Here is a 23,383-nt window from a genome sequence, read left to right as displayed (position 1 = left end):
AGGCCACATTGAAACTAAAAGAGCCCTAAATGTGACCTTGTTAATGAATCTATGTGGGAAGGATGTTGGTAGGAAACTAACAACACTGCGGATGGAGTCTGAACGGAAGACCTTCAACTTAGCAGTACTAATTGCAAGTTATTAGTGGGGATAAGGTCAAATCACAGTCACTGCAACTATAAATCAGTTAGAGGTAAGCATCACACTGTGTGAGACGGCATGAGGTCAGCTTTTGTCTTAATGGTTCAAAGTGTTTTTTTTTTGTTTTTTTTACAGTTTAAACCTTTAAAGTAGAGAAATAGTTACTAGATATTCAGACTAAATTTCTAGGGCTACATTATGTGACATATGATTAGCAAGGGCCTTTATGAAAAACGGCAAAAGGCATATGTTACTGTAAAATAAAGGTTTTTAGCAAACATTTGTCCTAAAACTGTTAACATACCGTACTTTCTATAAGCTGCTACTTTTTTCCTACGCTTTGAACCGTGCGGCATACATGAAGGTTCAGCTTTTCTGTGGATTTTACAGTACATGTACGCAGCAGGCATGACGGGAAAACAAATTAAAACATTTTGACATTTATTTGCTGCATTAAAGATTAAAGCCGTCGAACCGATGAAGAGACTGGGCTAAACTCCTGCAGAGCTGAAATACAGAGCTGAAGAAGCCCAATCTTTCATTAGAAGCTCTTACTGCTGCGAGCCTACAAGCTCACAGGAGCTAGGATAGTCATAATCATTCCAAATAAGTTAAAAAACAATCCACTGGATTTGGTTTCCAAGTTTGAAGACGTTTCGCTTCCCATTCAGTAAGCTTTTTCAGTTCAAAAATTTAATTTTTGAATTAAAAAATCTGGATTTGCAATCTGGATTCAAAGTTTAAAGGTTCTCTCTCTGCTGCAGCTGCAGCTTGCTCAGGAGAGTTCGCTGCTTTTATATGTTGTCACCAAAGTCTCCAAAAACAGAAAAAAGTCGCTAGATTTGGCGCTAGGAGCTTTTGTTAAGTAAAAGCTCCAGAGGGGTTTGAAAATTCACTGAATATAGCCATTTGTTTTCAAATGATTTGCTGCTGTCTGTTTAGACCTCTCTGCACATGCCAGGAAACGGACTGATCCAATATGGTGGACACAGTAGGAGGGGCTCTGTGACACACTTAATATTATAAGCGTTATGATGGCATTTTTACGAAAGGGTGTTTCTCAAATACATAATTAATGCGCACAAATAAGTAAAAGCTGTATTAACTATACGTGTAAACTAAGTTTTATGGGGCCCCCAGGAACTTGGGGCCCTAGGAAACTGCCTATTTTTGCCTAATTGTAAATTCGCCCCTGAACAACACTGTGTACATTCAGCCACTAGTTTGTCTATGAAATATAAACCTGATTGAAAAGACGTATGTTTTGTTGTATGATGACAAAAAAGGGAAATACAATAGTTTAAAAGATATGAGCACTTTTAAAGACAACAACTTAGATTTAGTCTTTAATTCAGACAAGCCCAACTGCTTGTGTAGAAAAATGCATATATAGTCAGTGAATATAATTCCCTTACAGTTCTCTTTTTTTCCAGACCTCTTTGCCTCATTATGCTTAAGCTATTTTGTTGTATCACAATAAGCTAAAACATAATTTTCTGTTCATTAATGCTTAAAGGATTAATCAGATTTATTGTCATCAATCAACTATTGAAGCAATTGTAAGCTAATTTGGTCATTTAATGGAATTGTTGACTAGAATAATTGTACGACTCTAAAATATTCTGAAAGAAAAACCTACCTGCAGTAACAAAACTATAAATATATAACCTGACTCCGCCAGATGGATTTGCTCCGCATATCCATCTGGAAACCTTCGGTTGAAGTAATTTTGGGAAGGGGCAAAAATACTGGTTAGCTGATTGGCCTATGTTGGTGATAGACGGGCCAAATAAACCAATCAGATCAACGAAGCATATGACGTACTAACAGCCAGGCTACTCTTGCCGAAACCAGTCGGGAGAAGAGCAAAAACATCTTTTCCTCTGAGAAAAGCCTCCAGAGCAGTGTTTTGCTCTTCTTTCAGTGAAGAAATACTCTGTAATTCCGATAAAACTTGCTCAATAGCCACGTTAACGCTAGTTTCATCGGCTGAAGCCGCCGTGTTCTTTAGACTGAACTGTTGCGCTTCTCGTTGCGTCACACCTCAACCCGCCTCAAAGCCAACGCTGATTGGACGTTCGTTTGGTGAACTGCTCCAAATTTTCTTCAACGGAGAGTCTCCAGACTGATTAGCGAGTGAAACCTTGAAAGCTTGCGAGATCAGGATGGTCTCACGAGGCTAATAAATATAGGCTATACATATAAAATCTCCACATTTTTATGATTAAAGATAAAATTGCTGTTGTATTTATTTATGTGCCAAGATTGTTTTATAGTTTTTTGTTTGCATTTCATTTAAAATTATATTAAAAATATATTACAAATATGGGATTATTTAGAAACAATAAGTTACTAGAAGTAAAGATTCATTAATTAACTGAAAAAAGAATCAATAGATGAATTGATCACTCAAATAATCTATTGGTGCAGCCCTACTGTTTATGTGAAAAAGAAGAAAAAATTATGAGGATAAACTTCTTTTTATTGGGCAAAGGAATTTAAAATGATTAAATAGATTATTATCAAAAGAAAGGCCAAACAAGTGGGATGAGTAACATCTTTTGCACCCGATGAGTCAAGCATTGGTCTTCAGATCCATGTGTTATTCAGTGCAATGAATGTAATAGGGTTCTTTTTACTTAAAAAATAAAATCACGCCTGCTTTAGCAGGATTGCTCAGGTTGTCCCATGTAGGGAACACTTTAAATGACAGCAAACACAAACATTACCCTCAAGTAAACTCCCTTATTTCACTAATGCATCAGCATCTGACACACTGAATCACCACAACACTTATATAGGTCATTTAAGTGAGTCCAGCTTGCAGTTGCACTGAAGTATGCAGAGCAGGGGGATTTCTTTTTTGCCGCAGTCTGTTGGGGCCGGTGAGGCAGATATGACTCGACAGGCTCTCGGCCCAGTCGGGCAGCACGCGAGCTCCTTTGACCCGATGAAATATGCGAGTATCATCTGGAGCTGCATTGGTGTGTGTGTTGTCCTGTCTACTTTATTTTTTAAACCCAAAACATGAAGAGAAATTAGGTCAATTAAGGCTTTGATGCTTTGATATTGAGTCTCGTGTTGAAGTCTAGTTTAAATTTTAACTGAAGAAATATGTGAAATATATGTTTGGGTTTTCTCTGTAACAGGTTTCTCTTTAGACTTCCTTTTTGCCTGTTGTGTGCTTGAAGTCATGCTCCTACTGTATATGTGTCACACCATGAGTCACTACTACAAGCTTACTTCGGCCTAATCTCTCTTCTCCAGTATGGGATGGAGACTCATCCTGGATTTATGCACTTAGCATGTTTGCGGCTGCAGAGAGTAATCAGGGATCAACTTGATGCTTATTGAAACTGAAAGGAACGCTCTGCCGTGTAAAGCCTTTCTGGATGAAATGTTTTTTATTGAGTCGTTTGATGCAAATGTCATGCATTTCTATGTATTTTTAGCTAATTTAAAATTGAAGTTAGACTAACATATAAGATGCATGCAAAGGTAAAATGCTGCAAAGGAGAAATTGTGCAAACTGAAAGTGGACTGGTAAATTTTGCTAAGCAAAAAAAAAAAAGGCATGGGAAAGCCCTGCAAGTAGCTGAAACAGCTGCAAACTAGCTCTGCATCAACAAATATGGGATCAGACCATAGACATTACAACAGATCAACGTCTGTGGATCGGATCTGTTGCTAAAACATAAACCGTACAGAGGACATTTGGAGGGAATAAAGACAAGTTACCTTTTCAGACTGAAAACATTTTCACCAATACCCCATCTAGAATTTTCTTGGATATTAAAACTGATCCCCATATTGATATTGCATTTACTTTACATGTATTTAGTGCACTTTGAGTGTTAGACTTAGACTCAACTATTTTTATCCCTTGGGATTACTTCTTCAGGGAAATTCTGGTTCCAGTAGCTTATATAGAATACAAAGAGTTAAAGCAAGATGTCATTAAAGATAAAATATATGACAGACAATATTAAAAGATTGTATATAGTACTTGCACTGCAGAAATGTACTGACCTTATAAATAGGTAATATTGCACCGATACCAGTATAGGGCAGGGCCCCCATCCAGCACTAAAGTGGTGGTAATGGTATCGGCGAGTACCGACAAATAGGGCATTGATACAATTTTAAGACCCAAAAGTTTATTCAACTATTGTCACCCATTCCACGTAGGCAATAAAAGTTCTACTGGATTCACTTTGTTTTAGTCTTTTTCCTGCTTCACAAAGGTAGGCAGCAGCTTGACAAAGCCATGATGGCAATTATTTTACATCCAAGTAGAATGCAGTTCTTCATATTTACACACACACCAATTTCAAAGTGATGCTATCGGTATCGGTATTGGCCAATACTGCACAGCCAGGTATAGGGTATTGGTATCGGGGCCAAAAATGGCCTACACTACAAATAAGTTAAAAAATATATTGCATATTGAATATTGCATATGACTGACAATAGGTAATGTTTTACATAAGATGACCAAGGAGGGTGGTGCTAACCTTTGTCCATTTTCCTATCACCTCCTCCTTCCCCCAAGTGTTTGCATGTAGCAGGTTTTTGTGTTTGCAGCATCTTTTCTTGTTTGTATCGATGTATTTCCTGTTATTTCCAGCATTTCTCATTTGCAGCACTTTTCTTTTGCATGTGCTTTGTATCAATGCCTTTGCACAGCATTTGCAGCCAGTAGAATAAACAACAGTTCTTCTTTCTTAGGGGCTAGAGGTTGCATCCAGAACTTACATCATCAAATGCAACAAAAAGCATTGGTGTAAGGCATGCAGTTTATTAAGGTGGAGAAGCTGGGTTGATGACTCATGCTGTCTGAGTCTACTGGTCAGCTTCATGTTTGGTGGTTGCCAGGGAAACAGGATTCATCCGACTGCACTCTTAAGGTGTGTGTTGGTTCGTTTGGTGTATGTAGATAGTTTATTTATCCTGCATTACATTAAGAACTTCTATAAAATTCTCAAGGCAACAGTGTGGGGATGGCCTGTTCCTCTTTGACTGATGTGCAGTCCGGTTTGAACAGCCAGTCCACAAAGCAAGGTCCACAAGGACACAGATGACTGAGTCTGGTGTGCAGGTATCTGAGCGCCCTTCTGACCACAACCTGATCTTACCCTTGTTGGCTAAACTAAAGCTGAGACTTTATAAGGTTTCATTAAATCCGTCAAGCATGCACAGTTAATTATCAAACATGACTCTACTTTTAGTTGCAACTTCTACCTGGAAAGACGACTATTTAATAAAATTCATTGACGCATTCTAACCTTGAATAATAGCCAACAAAAAGTAACTAATCAGCATACTGGTGTCAGATAAGAGAGAAGTAGCTTCTGTGTTTCCCCCCAAACAGATAAGTCAGAATTTGTTTCTAGCACCTGGATAACAGTTGGTGAGAAAGTGTAGACCAGAAAGGGAGGGAACAGGGAATGGCTTCTCTTTCAAAGTTACCAAACAGCAACAAAGGCAGAGAAAGTGAAGCCATGCAGTTAATGGTCCCTACTGGGAGTTGAACGTGGAATATCACTCCAGAGTTATGCTTACTTTAGGGCCCTGTCACACCTTGCCAAATTAAACAACGTATACCCAACGTCCCAGAATCTTCTACAACGCTGGCATAGGCTGAAACTTTCTATGTATTTTTTTCAATTTTGGGCGCATATATGGCGCATTCATAACTAGTCCAGAACTTATGTCCAACAACAGCCTAACTTTATTTAACTTTATATGTTTGTGAAAAGCTTTCTCTAATCCCTTTTTAAATAATTTTAACCTCCCCTATAGCAATGTAGATTGTCAGATTTAAGTCTGTATCTTGAAGCTCCCACTGTTAGTATTGCTAGTTGATTGCATGAAAACTGAGGAATCCTGCAGGCGCTTTAAATAACTGATATATACAACCCTGTCCCTCCTGTATACATTGCACATTATACATACATGCATACGTTTTAAATAAGACCTTCCTGAACGTCAGTACTAAAGAAAATCATTTACCTGCTTCTCTATAAACTTAGAATGCAAACAACTGACGGATGAAAAGGTTTTTTTGATCCTCATACAGCCTTTGACCTAATGGACTGCCACCAACTCAGGTTTCTGCTGTTGGAGGGTCTTGGTTCTCCTTGTGTTGGGTTTTCTGATCTTAAAGGAATTATAAGTGAGATGTTTCCTGTAGAATTAACCAAAATCATTCTCATTTGTTACCTGGGATGGATTAATGATCAATCCTCTCTATCTACAGTGTCTTAGTCAAAATTTTCTCCTTCTGTTTTGGAGCTTAAGCCATTCAGTGATTTATGGACTAAAAGAAGCATTTTAAAGTCTATTTCCTGACATACAGTACATGGAGCCATTGGAAGGACTTTAGAACTGGGTTGATGTGCTCCACTTTTTTAGTTTTAGTGAGGATGCAGGCAGCAGCTTTCTAGATTAGCTGCAGCAGGACCATTTAATTTTTATTAAGACCTGTGAAGACAATGCTGCAGTGATCAGTTCTAAGAAAGATAAATACCTGGATTCGTTTTTCAGGGTCCTGCTGAGACATTAGCTCTTTAGTCCTGGAGATTTTCCTTTAGGTGATAGAAAGGCTGGCTTTGTTACTGTCTTTATGAGCCTCTGAAGGGTTTAGCTCTGGCGAGGGTAGGAGACAAATCTGGGTGAGTCCACGACTACACCCAGATTTAATATTGGTATTTGTGATAATTTTGAACACTCTGCATTCAGCCTAACAAGGATTAATGGAGCTTTAAGTTTTATTTACATTGGGTTGACATTATTAATAACTTTAAGCGGGTAAAGCGACTTTTTAGACAAGCAAAGTAATTTTTCAATGGGTAAATAGTCCTGTCCCAAATCAACTTTTTGTTATTCTCTATTTGTGCAGCTGATTTATTCTACATCTTGCATTTTTGCATATTTAAGAACCTGTATTTTTTTAAATACAAGCTTTTAATGCTTGTCCGTGTGCATGTGTGTTTCTCCTCAGGGGTGGATATCCTGAAGCTGGTTGCAGCCCAAGTTGGCAACCAGTGGATCGACATCTATCAGTCGCTGGCCAACGCCACCGAACGTGAGGTTGCTGCCTTCTCAAATGGCTACTCGTCTGATCAAGAGCGTGCGTACGCAGCGCTGCAGCACTGGACCATCCGAGACAGCGGGGCCAACCTTGCCAAGCTGATCAACGCTTTGCACCGGCAGCGCCGCATCGACGTGGTGGAGAAGATCCGCTGTATCATGGAAGACAACCCTCAGGTGGGTTTCTGCTGCTGTGACTGTGACTTGAAAATGCTGTAATGTTGTTAAATCAGGATGTCAAGGGGAAATAGTCTGTCTGACCTTCAGTTGCATGATAGTGTTACATTAAGGGCTCTATCAACATCAAGCAAACATGTTCCGGTACACCCTGTTCTCTTCATGTTTGTTTTAATGAAATCTATTCTGGGAGGGAAGATTCCTCTCTGAAGCCAGTCCATGAGCTTCAGACGCATTCCTCACATTAAAGTAACTCCACTTTGAGAAGATTATTTGATGTTTCAACACTAATTGTAGTCTGTGTTGCAATTAAATTTGGAAGGAAAATAAGAGATAAGAGAGTATCTGTAGCGTTTGGTTCAGATTTCTGCATGCATGTGAGCTGATAGGAGTCAGCCTGTTGCATGGATACTTTAATAAAAACGGCAGACTCACATGCCCCATGTCATTCCCGTGACCTCTCCATATCCGTGAAGTTTAGACCTTGCACTGTAATCCTATAAGGACATTTTGGATCAGTCATCACTGTTTACTTATCCTATTACTCTTATTTGAACAGTTTGTATTAAATCAGTGCTTTTGACCAGCCTCTTCAAGGTCAGGGCTGCACATGTAAAGCTCTGGTAACAACCCAGATTGATACCATCTTTCATCACTGCTTAATTATCAACGGATCATGTCATGCCATTGAATTATCGTTAAGATACAGGTTATTAATACGAGGAAGGGACGGCCAAATGAAGCCGATGAAGTAAAATGATATTGAATAGAGTTGCAGGGAATCATTTTGATTGGCTGATTGATTGAGCAAAGGTGGTTGTATTATCATTTGCCCAGCAATCTTAGGAGATCACCTGGAACATAAAAATTAGTTGCAAAGACCAGAAAAAATGAAATTTAGCGCTTCTAATTAGGAATGAAGACCATACCCTAAAACATCTATTAATACTTAAAGGAAAAGTCCGGTCAGCAACAAATAATCAGTGGATCATAATTTATACCTAGAACTAATATGTTTGCAGTGATTAAATGAATCTAGCGTTAATCAGTAAAAACATAAAAATAATATTTTTCGTTACGATCACAGAGTCCGGGACCAGCAATTTTTGCCCAAATATAGTAACCCCTCCCTCCTGACATCTTCCAGCAGTGACATCACGGTGCGGTAAGCCTAGCGCCATTCTCCTCGCTTTACAAGCAAAATCAATGGGAACTACTAGACACATCTGCAACAATTATTGAAGATTTCCAGAGGACTTCACCCTTGAAATTCACCAGAGCTATAGTGAAACTGACAATGCCCATGTGCATGGCAGCTGGATGCTGGAATACATCGGGTAAAAGTGAAAAAAAGATCAGTTATTTCACCTTTCCGATTCCTGATCTGCCTCGGACGGGTTCTTTGCTGGATTGCCAACTTGAAGAGGGAGGATTTGCCATTGAACTTCTGGCCAGAGAAAAAACCCGTAATATGTAGCCAACATTTGGAAGAAGAATGTTTTCAAAAAGACTCGGAGAATAGCGCGTTGTGACAAACACCAGATACAGCACTGGGACTTGATCAACAGCCGATACTGCACTGTGATGTCACAAACCAGTAGGTGGCATTAGCAAAAGAAAAGTATATTTAGTGGTGAGTATTCCTTTGTTGGCTTTTGTGGATGCATAAAGCCTTCCAAATTTCATTCAATTCTTATCTTCTGCCATCTTCTAACATGAAATCATCCTGATTAGAGAAGAGACATTTTATTATGAAGAAGAGAAACACCGTACCACCATACCTCTAACACCTTGGCAAGAAGCAAGCAACGTTCTTTGTATGGAAAGACATAACATATAACATTTATTTAGGTTATGACCTTTGGAATGACTATATTTTATCACATCGTGTGCAGCATTTCAGCGTGGTGCATGGCTGGGACGCATGTCAATTTGTCTTCTTACATAACAGAGACATTTGAGACGCAGTTTTGCTCTGTCACAGCATCAGTGGTTTCCCAGTCTAAGAATGGAGCCTCAGCCTATTGGTCGATGTTTCTATTTTTGTCTTTGCTTCATGGAGAGAGCCGAAGTCAGACTGAACACGGATGTGATTACCTCTCTTCACTCGTTTCTGTTTCTGCTCACAGTAAGCCTTGAGGCTCTCTCTGAGAGACTGTTTCTCTGATAGAGCAACACTTAAAGAATATTTCCAAGCTCCGCATTCAAAACACCGTGGTGATACTGAAATAGTTTTAAGCCTGCAATCATTTTTACCCTTTTCCAACAGACACAATTATGTCTCCCTGGATGATTCTGCCATTTCTAACGATATCTGACCCAAAAATAATCCTACAAAGTTCAATAGGATTTAATTAGGTTGTTTTATGCCAAAAACAAAATATCACCTCCCTGTGATTTAAAATTCATACCCAATAACAAAACATTCCAGCTTTGTCATTGCAGCAGATAGTTTCGCCAGTAGAACTAAAAAATATCTTAAGGCCCTGTCACACCTTGACGATTTAGACCAGCGTATGCCTGATGTACGAAAAATCTGGCAAAAATGCTGCCATTTGTTGGATAAGTTATGGGTACATTTTTTATAAGTTATGAGCACGCTGAAGTACGCTGGCACACGTCGACATACGGTAAGTACGTCATGTATGCCAGGGTATGCCAAACGTGGCCCATAAGTTATAAGTAAGTTATCTGATTGTTGACATGCGTTAAGTGTAAGTTACTCATAAGTCATGGTCCTAGCTTATCCTGTCAGTAACTTATATCAACATATTGCATATCAATGTATTTGACGTGTTCCAGACAACCGCTGAACGTGTTTCTAACTTACAGCTACTGTATAATGGCACATTGTCAGTGTTTAGGTATAAAAGGGGGTTCAAAGGGATTCCTTTTAGGTATAAAAGGAGGAAACTGTCAGTTCTCCTACAGATTTCATCCCAATCATAGGGTGAGTGAGAAGGTGAGTGTAATGGACCTCTCTGCGTTCATGCCCACAGCCTTTTTATGCATTTTTAAATGCACTTTTTATGCATTATACGTTAGGCTGTCATTACTATATGTATACGTCCAAAATTGAAAAAGTTAATGGAAAGTTCAGCCGGCGGTTTAGGAGATTTTGGGACATTAGGCATACGCTGGCTAAATCGTCAAGGTGTGACAAGGCTTTACTTTACAAATCCAACACAGAGACAAAGCGGGTAGGCTGTAGTTTAATTTTAATACTTGAAATATCGTAGACATACCTTTAATGACACTCATCCACTAAATCCATGTTAAGCAACACAGGGTTTTCTATTACAGCTGCTGAGGATTTATCCCCCATTGTATGCAGTTGTTGTTGCTATTCCTGCCCCGACTGCCCTCTCGCCTCTGCTCTGGAGGCTGCTGCATTGATATAGAGGAATGACACACACTTCCATTTCAAGAGAATACTGTAACATGTATTGGCAGCATTTTGGTATAAAAGGGGGTTCACAGGAGGAAACTGTCAGTTCTCCTCCAGGCTTCATCCCCATCATAGGCTGAGCGAGAAGGTGATTGTGACGGATCCTCCCTGGGTTAATGTCCACGCCCTCGGCCAACAAACTTCCTAGCAGACATGACGCTGAATCTGCTGCGATTGCAAACCTTCTTTCTTTGTTGTTCTTTTGATTTATTCTTTTTTTGGCAGGCAGTAAGATGCAGCTATGTTAATACTGCGTTAAAAGAAACCTTTGCCCGGGTGCCTCGGGGCGCATTGCTGCCCCCCTCAGGACACTGGCTTGTGACATTTCATGGGCATTACTCTGCTGTGTTTAATGCATAAGTTAGGCTGTCATTGGACATATGCTCAGGACTTGTTATGGATGCTGTATATGCTCAACATTGAAAGAATACATAGAAAATTCAGCATATGCCAGATTCTGGGACATCAGGCATACTCTGGATTAATCGGCAAGGTGTGACAAGGCCCTTATAAGCCTGTTAATCAGGCCTGTAGTCAGTCCCTGATGGAAACTGTCCTGCTAACGATTTTTCTAGATTCTGCCACCCGAGGAGCAGAAAAGTCCAATTTGTTGCTTCTTTGATTGCTCCTTCAGTGTCCGTCATGAACAACCTCAAATACTGGGATTGTATTTATCATTTTAACCACACAAATACTCAAAGGCTATTTGGGACATAATTGGGTGTTTATGGCTTAGTTCCCATTAGCAGCCATTTAGTCCCTTCTCTAACAAGCCCCATAGGATAATAAAATGAAACCACATGCCTTTCTTTCACAAGAAAAGGACAGCAATTTCCTGGAAATCACTTTGGAACCCTTTGAAGTGCAGTTTAAAGAGAAGTGGATGTCCTGCTGAGGTGTTGAATTAAGCGACTAAACCCAAGAAAGAGAAGAAAAGTCTTCATGAAAAGAGTTAAAATTTCAGATTCTTTATGGCAGGCAGGCCAAAGAAGATAAATACTTCAAGATAATAAAATAAAATATGAAGGAACAAACTAATTTAAAAGACAAATGCAGAAAACATTGAAAACAGAGCACAAGGAATATATGTAAAGGATTTTATTGATCAACACAGTGGGAGTAATAAGATGCTGTTTTACAAATATATATTTGAATATTGTTTTTAATTCCCCATTTAAACCATTTTAGGAAAATAAATACATACAGTAAATCAAATTTGATCCCCTTTTCATTTTCCTTAGGAATGAATCCATACTTTACGATCCTAGCTGGGTAATTATTTCAGTGAAACAGAATTTGACTTAGAAGTTTGCACAATCATGTGGATGTAGTCTTAGAAATGGTTCGTTAACCAGCGTTTCCCAGTGTCCTACACGATGGATAAAAAGTTACACAAGCAGCAACGCTGATCGACTGCCTGCAGGTGAGTTCTTGATTGGTGCAATCACCGCTCTTTGCCAGGCGGGCTAATGTTGGCACAGGAGGAAGACCTGTGGAGAGCACCAGCCACTTTCACAATCCAGATTTTCCATCAGGTCTTAACTGGAGCCCTAATCTAGCACATACATGTGAAAACATTCACTAAGAATGTGCAAATCGGGATCAAACTGCTGTCAAGACATCAAAACCAAACTAAACCAACACTTGTCTAAAAAAAAGATGAGATCTCATAGAAAGGCTGGTGCCTATCTCCAGCTGTCTAAAGGCGAGAAGTGGGGTACAACCTGGACAGGTCGCCAGTCCATTGCAGGACAGAGAGAAAACAACCTAACACTCATGTACAGGGAGAACATGCAAAGTTCATGCAGAAAGATCCCAGGCCGGGAATTGAACCCAGAACCTTCTTGCTGCAAGGTAGCAGTGCTACCCACTTTTGATTTGCCAAAGTGAAATATCCATAAAATCTCTCCCTCGCTGCCCTCTACTCTGCTGCAGTCTGCCACCTCTGCCAAGTGCGGCTCTCTGGCACAGTCCCTCAGAGTGTGTAGGTGTAAATGGACTGTGTGCTGGGGATTTGTGTGTGTGAGCGTTGTCCCCAGCAGGCCCTGGCGTTGTGCTGAAAGCAACGGTCAGCAACTTAATCTGGTGGTTTTCTCGCTCACACAGACAGGAACACTCAGGCCCTGGAGCTTTCTGGAACCACCGTCCTATTGTTACTCTCCATGACCCCTTCTCTGCTTCGTCATCCTCTGCAGTTCGATACGTGCTCTGTGTGCTTAGCGGTGCGACGAAGCAGCACTCCCATTGGTTCACAAGGGGACTCACAGACTGACTACATAGATGTTTAGAAAAGGCTCTGCCTGGGTGGCCTGTCATGCTTCAGTTAGGACAAAGCTTCTGCTGTTGCCACTGTGGTTTACCATTACGCAAAAACTGTAATCTGCTGCATCATCTAGTTGATTAAAGTAGATTAACGCAGTCATGAAAAGCAATGTGTTGGAAAATGTGGCATCGAAAAGCCAGCGGTAAGCAAAACGTGGTAAAAGACCAAAGAATGATAAATATATTCAAACCTCAAAGTAGCCCCCTTTATCTTTGATAGCAGCTTTTCAGACAGTCATCATAGGTTGAAGCAGCTTTATGACGTCGTCAGCTCAGCAACTTGTGGGTTTCTTTGTGGGAATGTTGTGTACTCTTTGACTGATCCTCCCTTTGTGGTTGATCTCATCTTTTCTGGGTTTAGACTGGATAATAGTCGAAGGTTTGGTGGAACACGTCTTTCCTTGGCTCTCTGGTTAAACAACCTCCATTACCAAGCGTCTCATTGTGTCATTAACCATTTAAAGCCTAAACCATGAAATAATTGTCATGATTTTTTTTAAAACTGGAATGTCATTAAACATTCTTACAGATGAAAAAGAAAAAAACATAAATTCGGAATAATTTCATTTAACTAAGTTATTTGTATCATTTGTGATACATAGATTTTTTTTATACTACATGTGGCTCATTGTATAACTCAATTTTTTTCAGAACAAAAATATCACACTGATGATTTAAACATCTAAAAAATTTATGAATGATATATGATACAGTGGCCCTGATCTTCAGAGGGTTTTATTTGTCTTGAAACAGGTGCAAACTTGTTTGTACGAGCAGAAAAGAGCTTCAAAGAAGGCCCAAAGTTATTTATGTTTGCAATTTGGCAGCGTGAGCAGAAATAATTGGCCTTCATCATATTGCATGTTACAGTCTGATGATAAATGCACACAAATTAATGGGTGTAGGATGTGCATGTGTATAAACACCTTCACAGGCAGGCATAGATTAATGAAGCAAAATTTAAGTCAATCTTTATAACTAAACTCAAAAAACTGACTGAACTTAAATTATTTTGTCATGCATATGAAAAGAATGAATAATACAAAACATTTCATATTAAACTTTAGATATTACTTTTTTTGAATGATATTCCTTCACCAAAATGATGCCCGAAGGGATATTTCACCTGATTTATACATGTCGGGGTAATCCTCATACTTTCTAAAAGCAACGCTGTGAAACTTTGAACCATTACGGAACTGGCAACCCATCACTTTCACTTTAGCTATTAGTTTTCTTTACAATCTGAAGTGCTCTCTAAACATTATTTAGTATTATAATTATATTTTCGAATATTTTTTGTTTTATTATTACCTCAGACAACATGGCTGTGAACCTCATCTTTCTTTTCTGTCACCTTCAGCTGCCTGTAAAACACAAAATCTCTCCATTCCCTCCCTAAAGATCTGTGTTTACCTTTGTTCTGGTTCCTGTGTTCCCTGGTTTGTTACTTCTGGATTTATGCTTCTGTTGGACCACTATTACCATTATATATGCAAGAAACAATTTCAGCTTCCGTCTCTGCATTTGGATGCCCTGCAACCCTCAACTTAACCTGAGAAAAACTGTCTGAAAAGCACCCTTCTTTACATTCTTGAGGACTAACTCATCCTCCACCCCCAAAAAACAGAATAAAAGCTTTTTAATCTAAGAAGCTTTGACTATTTCTGCCTTATAAAACACATTATAAGCCTTATAATTAGGGGTGCATCATTGCTAAGTGTATCTATGAATTTCCCTGGGATAAACCCTGAAATCATCGCAGCCCCATAAACAATAACACAGGATGACAAAGAATGACCAATTCATGTAACAGTCACACTTTTGAAATGTGGAAATAAGCGGGAGGTTCTTGATAGACCCAAGAAATGGACAGAGAAATCTGTTTTTTGTTTGCTTTGTTTTTCTTTGTCGTCTTTTTATAACTGGGCTTCTCCTGTTCAGGAAAATAAACTCTGCAGGCTTGAATCTATTCTTTGTTTGAGCAAATTATTTAAGTCTGTAATAAGCGTGGGATCACAGTGGAGGATGCCTCCGGCTTCCAGTTAGTTAATAACATATGAATCAATCGGACTGACCTACTTTACTCAAAGTATTAAGTCATTCCGCCTAACTTACAGTTGATTAAAACAAAATTTTTTTCTGCTTTAAATTTAAACAAATTCTATAGACTTATATCAACAGTCTTGTATCTTTCCTGTTTTATCCTGTTGTTCAAAATAATAACAGATAAGTCATGTCCTTTAAGATTAGCAGCAAATCAGAAACAGACCAAAACAGAAACTAGAAATCGTGACTTCCTGTCCCCCGGAGCCGCTGTTTATCGTCCTCCAAGGATCCCTTGGTTTTCCTACAGCTCTCGAAAAATACATTATTCCCAGTATTTATCACTCAGTGTCATATTCCTGAGTCAGCATGTAGATGTAAATATGCCTTAGCTAGCTAAACAAGGCAATGCTTGTTCTGTCAGGATACCAGTACACCAAACCAGATGTTATGAAACAAAGAATGATAGCTGCTCTAATTTCTGTGCCTCGGGTTCCGAGCAGAACTTTCCTACAGACTGGATTGAACAACAAAGAAAAACGATATCTGCTTTTCCTTTGGGTTCTATGTATTTGCTTGGTGATGAAATGACCTCTGCTGCTATTCCCTTTTATCCCAAGTGGGCCTTCACAGTGAAAAACAAGAAGTTCCCTTTTCGATTCTATGAAACGATTCGATTCTTTATCGATTCTTTTTTCGATTCCAATTTGGGGAAAAAAGGAGAACAAACAGTTTGATTATCAGCATCAACTGTGTTTACTTAACTATTGCACAATCTTACAAAATCAACAAGATCAAGATGTCCACAGGAAATGTGAAACTGGAGTAACATTGTGTTTAAATGAAAAATTAATACAAGAACAAACTTAATAACCAACAATGTCTAATAACAAATGATGGGATAATAACCTATTTTAAATAACAAAAAATACTAATTATAAAACAGTAGTAGGGAAAATTAACAGTTATTTTGCAGAAAGATGAGCATATCTGCTTTTTCTGGAAGGATACGGGATCTTTCAGGGCTTATGGTGTCTCCAGCCGTGGAGAACACCCTCTCAGATGGGGTGGAGGAAGCCTGCACACAGAGGTAGTTTTCAGCCAGTCCAGATAGCAAGGGCAGCGTATCTTGCTTGTTCCACCACCACAGTGTGGCGCTATCCCTGCAGGGGATGGAGGGCAAGCTTTTACAGAGCTGGATTTCCTGATCTACCCTCTGGGCTAAGGAAAGACGGGGCTTTGATTCACAAAGTGACCGCAGCTCGTTGTCTTCCTCCTCGAATAGTTCTTCCAACTTGCGTAACTTGCGTAACTTACGTAACTTACGTAACGTACGTAAAAAAACGTGACGTAAGTCGTGCTCCCCAGAGCCGGCGCTCTAGGCTCTGGTGCTGCGGGACTCGAAAAAAGAATCGTTCAGCGAGCTGCCAAACGATGCCATGGAATCGGAAAATACGGAACCGGTTCTGAACAGGAACCGGTTTTCGATTCCCCTCCCTATAACGCATATATGCCCGCCCCCTTCCGCAGACACTCTGGTGCACCTCCCCAAAATTGTAGGTGATCACAGACAAAGACAGGAGGCCTCTGATTGGTCAATTCTACATCCCCTCTACACTATGCGTATTTCCTGTTTGGTATCTCATGGCAGAAACACTGGCTGTAGTGCCGTCCACAACCCCTGGCACACCTCAGACACTATCCCAGACACCGTGCAGGACGCTAGTTTATAGCCCTGTGTGAAGGTCTGGTAGTTTGCACCTGAAGCCACGGCGAGTCTTTCGGGAACACTCATGGGTGAACTGTGTGTCATCCGACATTGGATGAGGGGTTGCAGATTGGAAAAAGCACTTCAAACGACACACTGACACCCACAATCCTAGCTAGTTCGTGATTGTCCATCTTGCGTTGTTGCGTGGAATAACATAGCGCGGACCACGCTTCAAAATTGGGCATAAATCAAAAATATCTGCGTCATACCTGCGATGAGCAAACTGTGACACACTGATGCGGGAGGATAACCAGCCCTTTATTCTACATGTACCAAGCATGGATTTGGAAGCCCTTTGCTGCCATCTAGTGGTAAAACGGCTATTTTAGAATTCCCCGCAGAAAACTGGCATAGCTCAGTGATGAATGTCTCTAGGGTTGCCCACTAGCAACTAACAGTGTTTTTTTTTTTTTTTTGAAAGCTAGACAAGAAATTTTAAGCTATGAGTGTTCAGTTACGTTAATGTAAGATAATTATTAACAATACAAAACCAATTAAGTTCTTAACAATGCAAATTTCAAATCTCAGTTAAAAAAAAATAAAAAATTAGAATAAATATTGTTTGCCCTTGAGTCAAATTCTAATTAAGTAATCAGCCAGTGACTGCAAAAATAAGCGGTGTAATCCTGGTAACATTAAAATTAAAATAATTTCATGTAAATAAAGTGAAACTGATTCAAGTTCAAGGCTTTTTATGTGATAACTTATTTCTCCATGTTAATCACTGGCACAAATATTTCAGTGATTGACCAATCTAGAGCAGAAAACCTTTATAGAAGCAAAAAAGATATAGACAAATAACACTTAGCCTGGAACGGCAAGTAAAGCTTTTAATACAGTGAGGGAAACCATGATATTGCATAGAAGATACCTGTAATATGATGAAATGTTTCTAAAATAGAAAGAAGGATGGAATAATAAATCACAACATGTAAGAACAGAGTGTATACAGTTTGGTGAAAACGATTCTCTATTGGCTGATTAAATTGTGTAGCTCGACAACAGGGACGGATGAACAATCAAAGTTAGAACAGGGATTTGGGGACATTTCTTTTACAAATTTATCCAAATTGGAAGCTGTAATAGTTGTTGTTTTTTTTTTTACTTCATAATAACTTATAAAATATGACACAATGCTGATTTATCTATTTTTATTTTCAAACTAAAGGTTTTCTTCCTGTCTTCCTCCTGTGTGCAGTTTGACATCAACCAGCTGACGACCTCAGTGAATGTAAGCCAAAGCCTTAGTCCCATCCACAAGCTGCTGGACTCCCCCAGCAGCACGGTCAGCGGTGGCAGCAGCAGCAGCACCGGCGGCAGCAGCAGCGTTGGCAGAGCCAACGGCGTGGGCGCCGTCCAGTCGCCGATGGACCGCACCAAAGGCTTCTTCGTCGACGAATCGGAACCCCTCCTTCGCTGTGACTCCACGTCCAGCAAAGACTCCGCCCTTAGCAGGAATGGCTCCTTCATTACCAAAGGTGAGGGGTGAACACAGCAGGAACAGGGTGTTCCACCGTCCTGGGAATTAATCCTACATAAAACACAACCTGAAAGCTTTTTAGTCGTCCTTTTACGACTCCTTTCATGCCTCCAACTATATGTATGGCTGCCAAGTGTTTGTTTACTTTACTTATTGAATTACTCAAACATGTCAGCTAGATCACATAACAGGTATTCATTTGGAGATGATTAATAACCCTGGTGGCTAAATAAATAGAAACGTTCAAACACTCCTTTATACATCCAAGATGGCTGTTATATAACATAACCTGATGTAGGTTGACTGATGGGGACTCTGACTGATTGTGACTCATGACTTTTAGTCATTATGTACTGGTTATATCCAGATAATAGAGCTTGTTTGTGGAGTCCCGTCTGTGAGTCAGTCCCACACAAAAACCGTGTCACCGAGTTGTAAATGTTGTAAATGCTGCATGCGTCAGTGAGAAGGTCGCACACGGCAATGAACATTAACCTCAATCTAGTTACATATTTCAAACTTTTAGCATGTATGACGTTCCAGCTGCTGAAATCACAGGTTTCATTTGATGAGGAGAGATGATTCACAAATTCTCAATTATGACGGATCCTCCGGGGTTCAGATGTTTGAGATCTTTTCTATATGATTCAGACTCTCACTATTGTCCACTCATGACTATTCTAGCCTTGAGTAAAAATCTGAGAAAACAGGAGTCTCATTTTAAAGGTGATGTTCTGGTGCCCTCATGTGGCCTGATCAGGCCATTACAATCTATATATTCATTGGCAGACATTTACTGATCCTCCATGGTCTCAGTTCAGTCATTAGGATTGTTTTCATAACTGATGAGATGTTGAAGATATTAAACCCTCCCAGTTAGCATATGGGTCAGATCATAAGGGCCATGCACCTGCTTTTTTAGGCTCAGTGTACTGGGAAAAACGCATCAGATGTATGACAATCATTGCAAATTCTAAAGGCAGAAGAAAAAACATAAAAAACCCATAAATAACAAAGAGAGAATATAAATAGTCAAGAGATCTAGTCTCCTCTAAAGACTTTAGAGGAAAAAAAAAAGAAGTGGACAATAATGACTGAAAGGCTAAATGAGAATTGATGCTAGATACACTCACCGGCCACTTTTTTAGGTACCCCATGCTAGTAACGGGTTGGACCCCCTTTTGCCTTCAGAACTGTCTCAATTCTTGGTGGCATAGATTCAACAAGGCACTGGAAGCATTCCTCAGGGAGTTTGGTCCATATTGAAATGATGGCATCACACAGTTGCCGCAGATTTGTCGGCTGCACATCCATGATGCGAATCTCCCGTTCCACCACATCCCAAAGATGCTCTATTGGATTGAGATCTGGTGACTGTGGAGGCCATTTGAGTACAGTGAACTCATTGTCATATTCAAGAAACCAGTCTGAGATGATTCCAGCTTTATGACATGGCGCATTATCCTGCTGAAAGTAGCCATCAGAAGTTGGGTACATTGTGGTCATAAAGGGATGGACATGGTCAGCAACAATACTCAGGTAGGCTGTGGCGTTGCAACGATGCTCAATTGGTACCAAGGGGCCCAAAGAGTGCCAAGAAAATATTCCCCACACCATGACACCACCACCACCAGCCTGAACCGTTGATACAAGGCAGGATGGATCCATGCTTTCATGTTGTAGACGCCAAATTCTGACCCTACCATCCGAATGTCGCAGCAGAAATCGAGACTCATCAGACCAGGCAACGTTTTTCCAATCTTCTATTGTCCAATTTCGATGAGCTTGTGCAAATTGTAGCCTCAGTTTCCTGTTCTTAGCTGAAAGGAGTGGCACCCGGTGTGGTCTTCTGCTGCTGTAGCCCATCTGCCTCAAAGTTCGACGTACTGTGCGTTCAGAGATGCTTTTCTGCCCACCTTGGTTGTAACGGGTGGTTATTTGAGTCACTGTTGCCCTTCTATCAGCTCGAACCAGTCTGGCCATTCTCCTCTGACCTCTGGCATCAACAAGGCATTTCCGCCCACAGAACTGCCGCTCACTGGATGTTTTTTCTTTTTCGGACCATTCTCTGTAAACCCTAGAGATGGTTGTGCGTGAAAATCCCAGTAGATCAGCAGTTTCTGAAATACTCAGACCAGCCCTTCTGGCACCAACAATCATGCCACGTTCAAAGTCACTCAAATCACCTTTCTTCCCCATACTGATGCTCGGTTTGAACTGCAGGAGATTGTCTTGACCATGTCTACATGCCTAAATGCACTGAGTTGCCGCCATATGATTGGCTGCTTAAAAATTAAATGTTAACGAGCAGTTGGACGGGTGTACCTAATAAAGTGGCCGGTGAGTGTACAACAAGATGCTTTGCCAGATGACCTTAATGACCTGTGTGGGATGTACTTGATTAACATCTCAGAAATATAAGAAGGAGCTAGGCTGATTAAGGTGTTATAAACACTTGAAAGGATTTTAAAATCAATTCTCTGTTTAATTCGTAATGAGTGAAGAGATCCAAAGTGATGTGATTGACCCTCCAGGTTCTACAGCCAAACAGCAGCGTTCTGGATCAGCTGCGGTTAATATGGATTGTTTTGAGGTTCAAGTAACAATAGCATTAAAGTAGCCCAGCTGACTAGAAATGAAAGCAGGAATTAATTTCTATACTTCAGTTTATGTCAAGAAGGATCTAATTTGGGGGATGACTCAGGTGAAAAGATGCAAACCAAGACAGATTATTGATATTCTATTGAAAGTTGAGATCTCAATCCAGTATCACAGCAAGGCTCCTGATAGGCTCAGGAGGTTTACCAAAGGAGTCGCTGTTCTGTGCAGGCTGACTTCCAAAAACTCTCCTATGTAACTTTAGAAGGTCAAATCAGTCGTCATGGGACCCTGAGGACCGCTTTATGGCAGTGTTTGCCCTCCTTAGACACCAGCTGTTGTTAGACAGCCTTACCTGATCGGACATTTTGATCTGAAGGTGTGAATCCAATCACCTCCATCACTTCTCAGTCTGATGGTCCAAAGTGGTCTAAAAGCAGATTCAAAATACAGAGAAAGGCTGTTTAATTTATGAAAGTGATGGGTTTCCAGTTGCTTTAACGGGCACTAAACCTGGAAGATATAGGTTTAGGGCCCCATTATGGTTCAAAGTTTCACAGTGTTGCCTTTAGAAAGTATGAGGATTACCCCGACATGTATAAATCAGGAGAAATATCCCGTAGGGCCTGATTTTGGTGAAGGAATATCATTAAATAAGGCTTCAAACTTGGAAGCAAAGTCCAGTGGATTGTTTTTAATTTTCTTTTTTTGGAATGACTGTGACCTGGAAGCCTGAGAATCTTCACCAGATTATCATTCAAACATTGTTAAAAGTTTAAATAAGTTTATTTTGCCATTCCAATGCCCTTAGTTACAACCACAGAGGTGCTTAGAATAAAATTATATTTGTCTTGCCATGTGCTTTTTGCCATCTAAAGCTAATCTCTTCTCTCTTAAAGCCAGACCATTAAAATAAACCAACAATAAATAATGTTAATAATGCCATTGATACTCATTGATACTGCCCTGTAATCAGTGATATTTTAGCAGCAGCGCTAACAGCTACAGCTGTTTTACAAAAGTTGTTTCTGTTTTATGATTCTCATGGTCTACATGTTATATAAAGTGAATTTAAGAGTGCATATATATATATAAAAATTCAGACTTTAAATGGGCAAAAACTGTCAATCTGGCTGTCTCCACTAGGGGGCAGCAAAAAACAAACTTAATCCTTTGGGACATTTCAGCTTCTTAATTTGCTGAGCTATTAATTAAATCTTTGATGTTCTCTTGGGTTATTCTTCATAAAACTAATTATTGGAACAGATTGGACCTAAAAGGAACGTGTAATATGAAGTGGTTAAAGTGAGGAAGAGTTATTGTTACAACAGGAGCAGACTTTATCGTTGTTCCTCCCTTTCTCTCTCTAGAAAAGAAAGACACGGTTCTCCGGCAGGTCCGCCTGGACCCATGTGACCTGCAGCCCATCTTCGACGACATGCTGCACATCCTGAACCCCGAGGAGCTGCACTTCCTGGAGGAGATCCCCACAGCCGAGGACAAGCTGGACCGACTTTTTGAGATCGCCGGAGTAAAGAGCCAGGAAGCCAGCCAGACGCTGCTGGACTCGGTCTACAGTCACTTACCCGACCTGTTATAGTGGAGGAGACAGGAGGAAAAGCACACAGGTGTTTGAAGCAAAAGGGATGTAGTGTAGCTGAGATTTAGCTTTGCTGTTATTTCAGACAGTATTGGACTCATCAGGGCCACCGATGTAACATGATTCCAGCAGCTTATTTAGCGTTTGTCTGCTCCCTCTGATGACTCTATAAGTCCTATCCTCATTCCTTCTCTGTGTAAATCCTCTCCGATGTGTCATACGGTCACCGCTGTCGGCTGTGTGACCTCAAACATGCGGCTCCAAGGTTTCAAAGTTGAATCATGTACAGACTTCACACTGCTAGCACTTTATTTATCTGAAACGGCCAATGCCTTCCTGCTTAAAGGACAATACCGGTGTTTTTTCTTGTTTGTGCCAATCATTTGTGCCTTTCTTAATTTTTCAGTTTAAAAATAATATTTATAATAATTAACATAGCAGGCAATGGTAAATGACAGTGGTATATAAGCTATAACTCTAAACAACACTGGTATTCTTCTTTGATTTTGGTTCTTGTAAATCACCGGGAATGGGCTGAGCTCTTAAGACATGTGCCTAAATGTGTTCCTCTCCACAGCACCGCTTTCTTTTTTCCTCCTCCAGCTGCCTGAACCTGAGGCAAACGGTAGCTTGTGACCCAAGCAGGTAGCGGAATTATTTCACCAGTCGACCCGCATTGATCGAAACGAGAAGAGAAGGAACACAGTG

General features: G+C 40.2%; 1 protein-coding gene across 1 annotated transcript in view; it reads left to right on the top strand.

The window, feature by feature from the left end:
* tnfrsf21 (tumor necrosis factor receptor superfamily, member 21) overlaps positions 1-23,071 on the top strand; it is a 57,865-nt gene extending 34,794 nt beyond the window's left edge. The window contains exons 4-6 of the mRNA XM_038306122.1: positions 7,145-7,410; positions 18,196-18,475; positions 22,446-23,071. Coding sequence (XP_038162050.1) covers positions 7,145-7,410; positions 18,196-18,475; positions 22,446-22,675 — 776 coding nt within the window. The 3' untranslated portion in view covers positions 22,676-23,071. The remainder of the gene's footprint in view (positions 1-7,144; positions 7,411-18,195; positions 18,476-22,445) is intronic.
* The last annotated feature ends 312 nt before the right edge of the window (positions 23,072-23,383 follow it).

Source organism: Cyprinodon tularosa, unplaced genomic scaffold (genome assembly GCF_016077235.1).
Source record: "Cyprinodon tularosa strain WSP-4 unplaced genomic scaffold, ASM1607723v1 ctg572, whole genome shotgun sequence".
Classification (NCBI taxonomy): Eukaryota; Metazoa; Chordata; class Actinopteri; order Cyprinodontiformes; family Cyprinodontidae; genus Cyprinodon; species Cyprinodon tularosa.
This window is presented reverse-complemented; position numbering and strand designations above follow the sequence as displayed.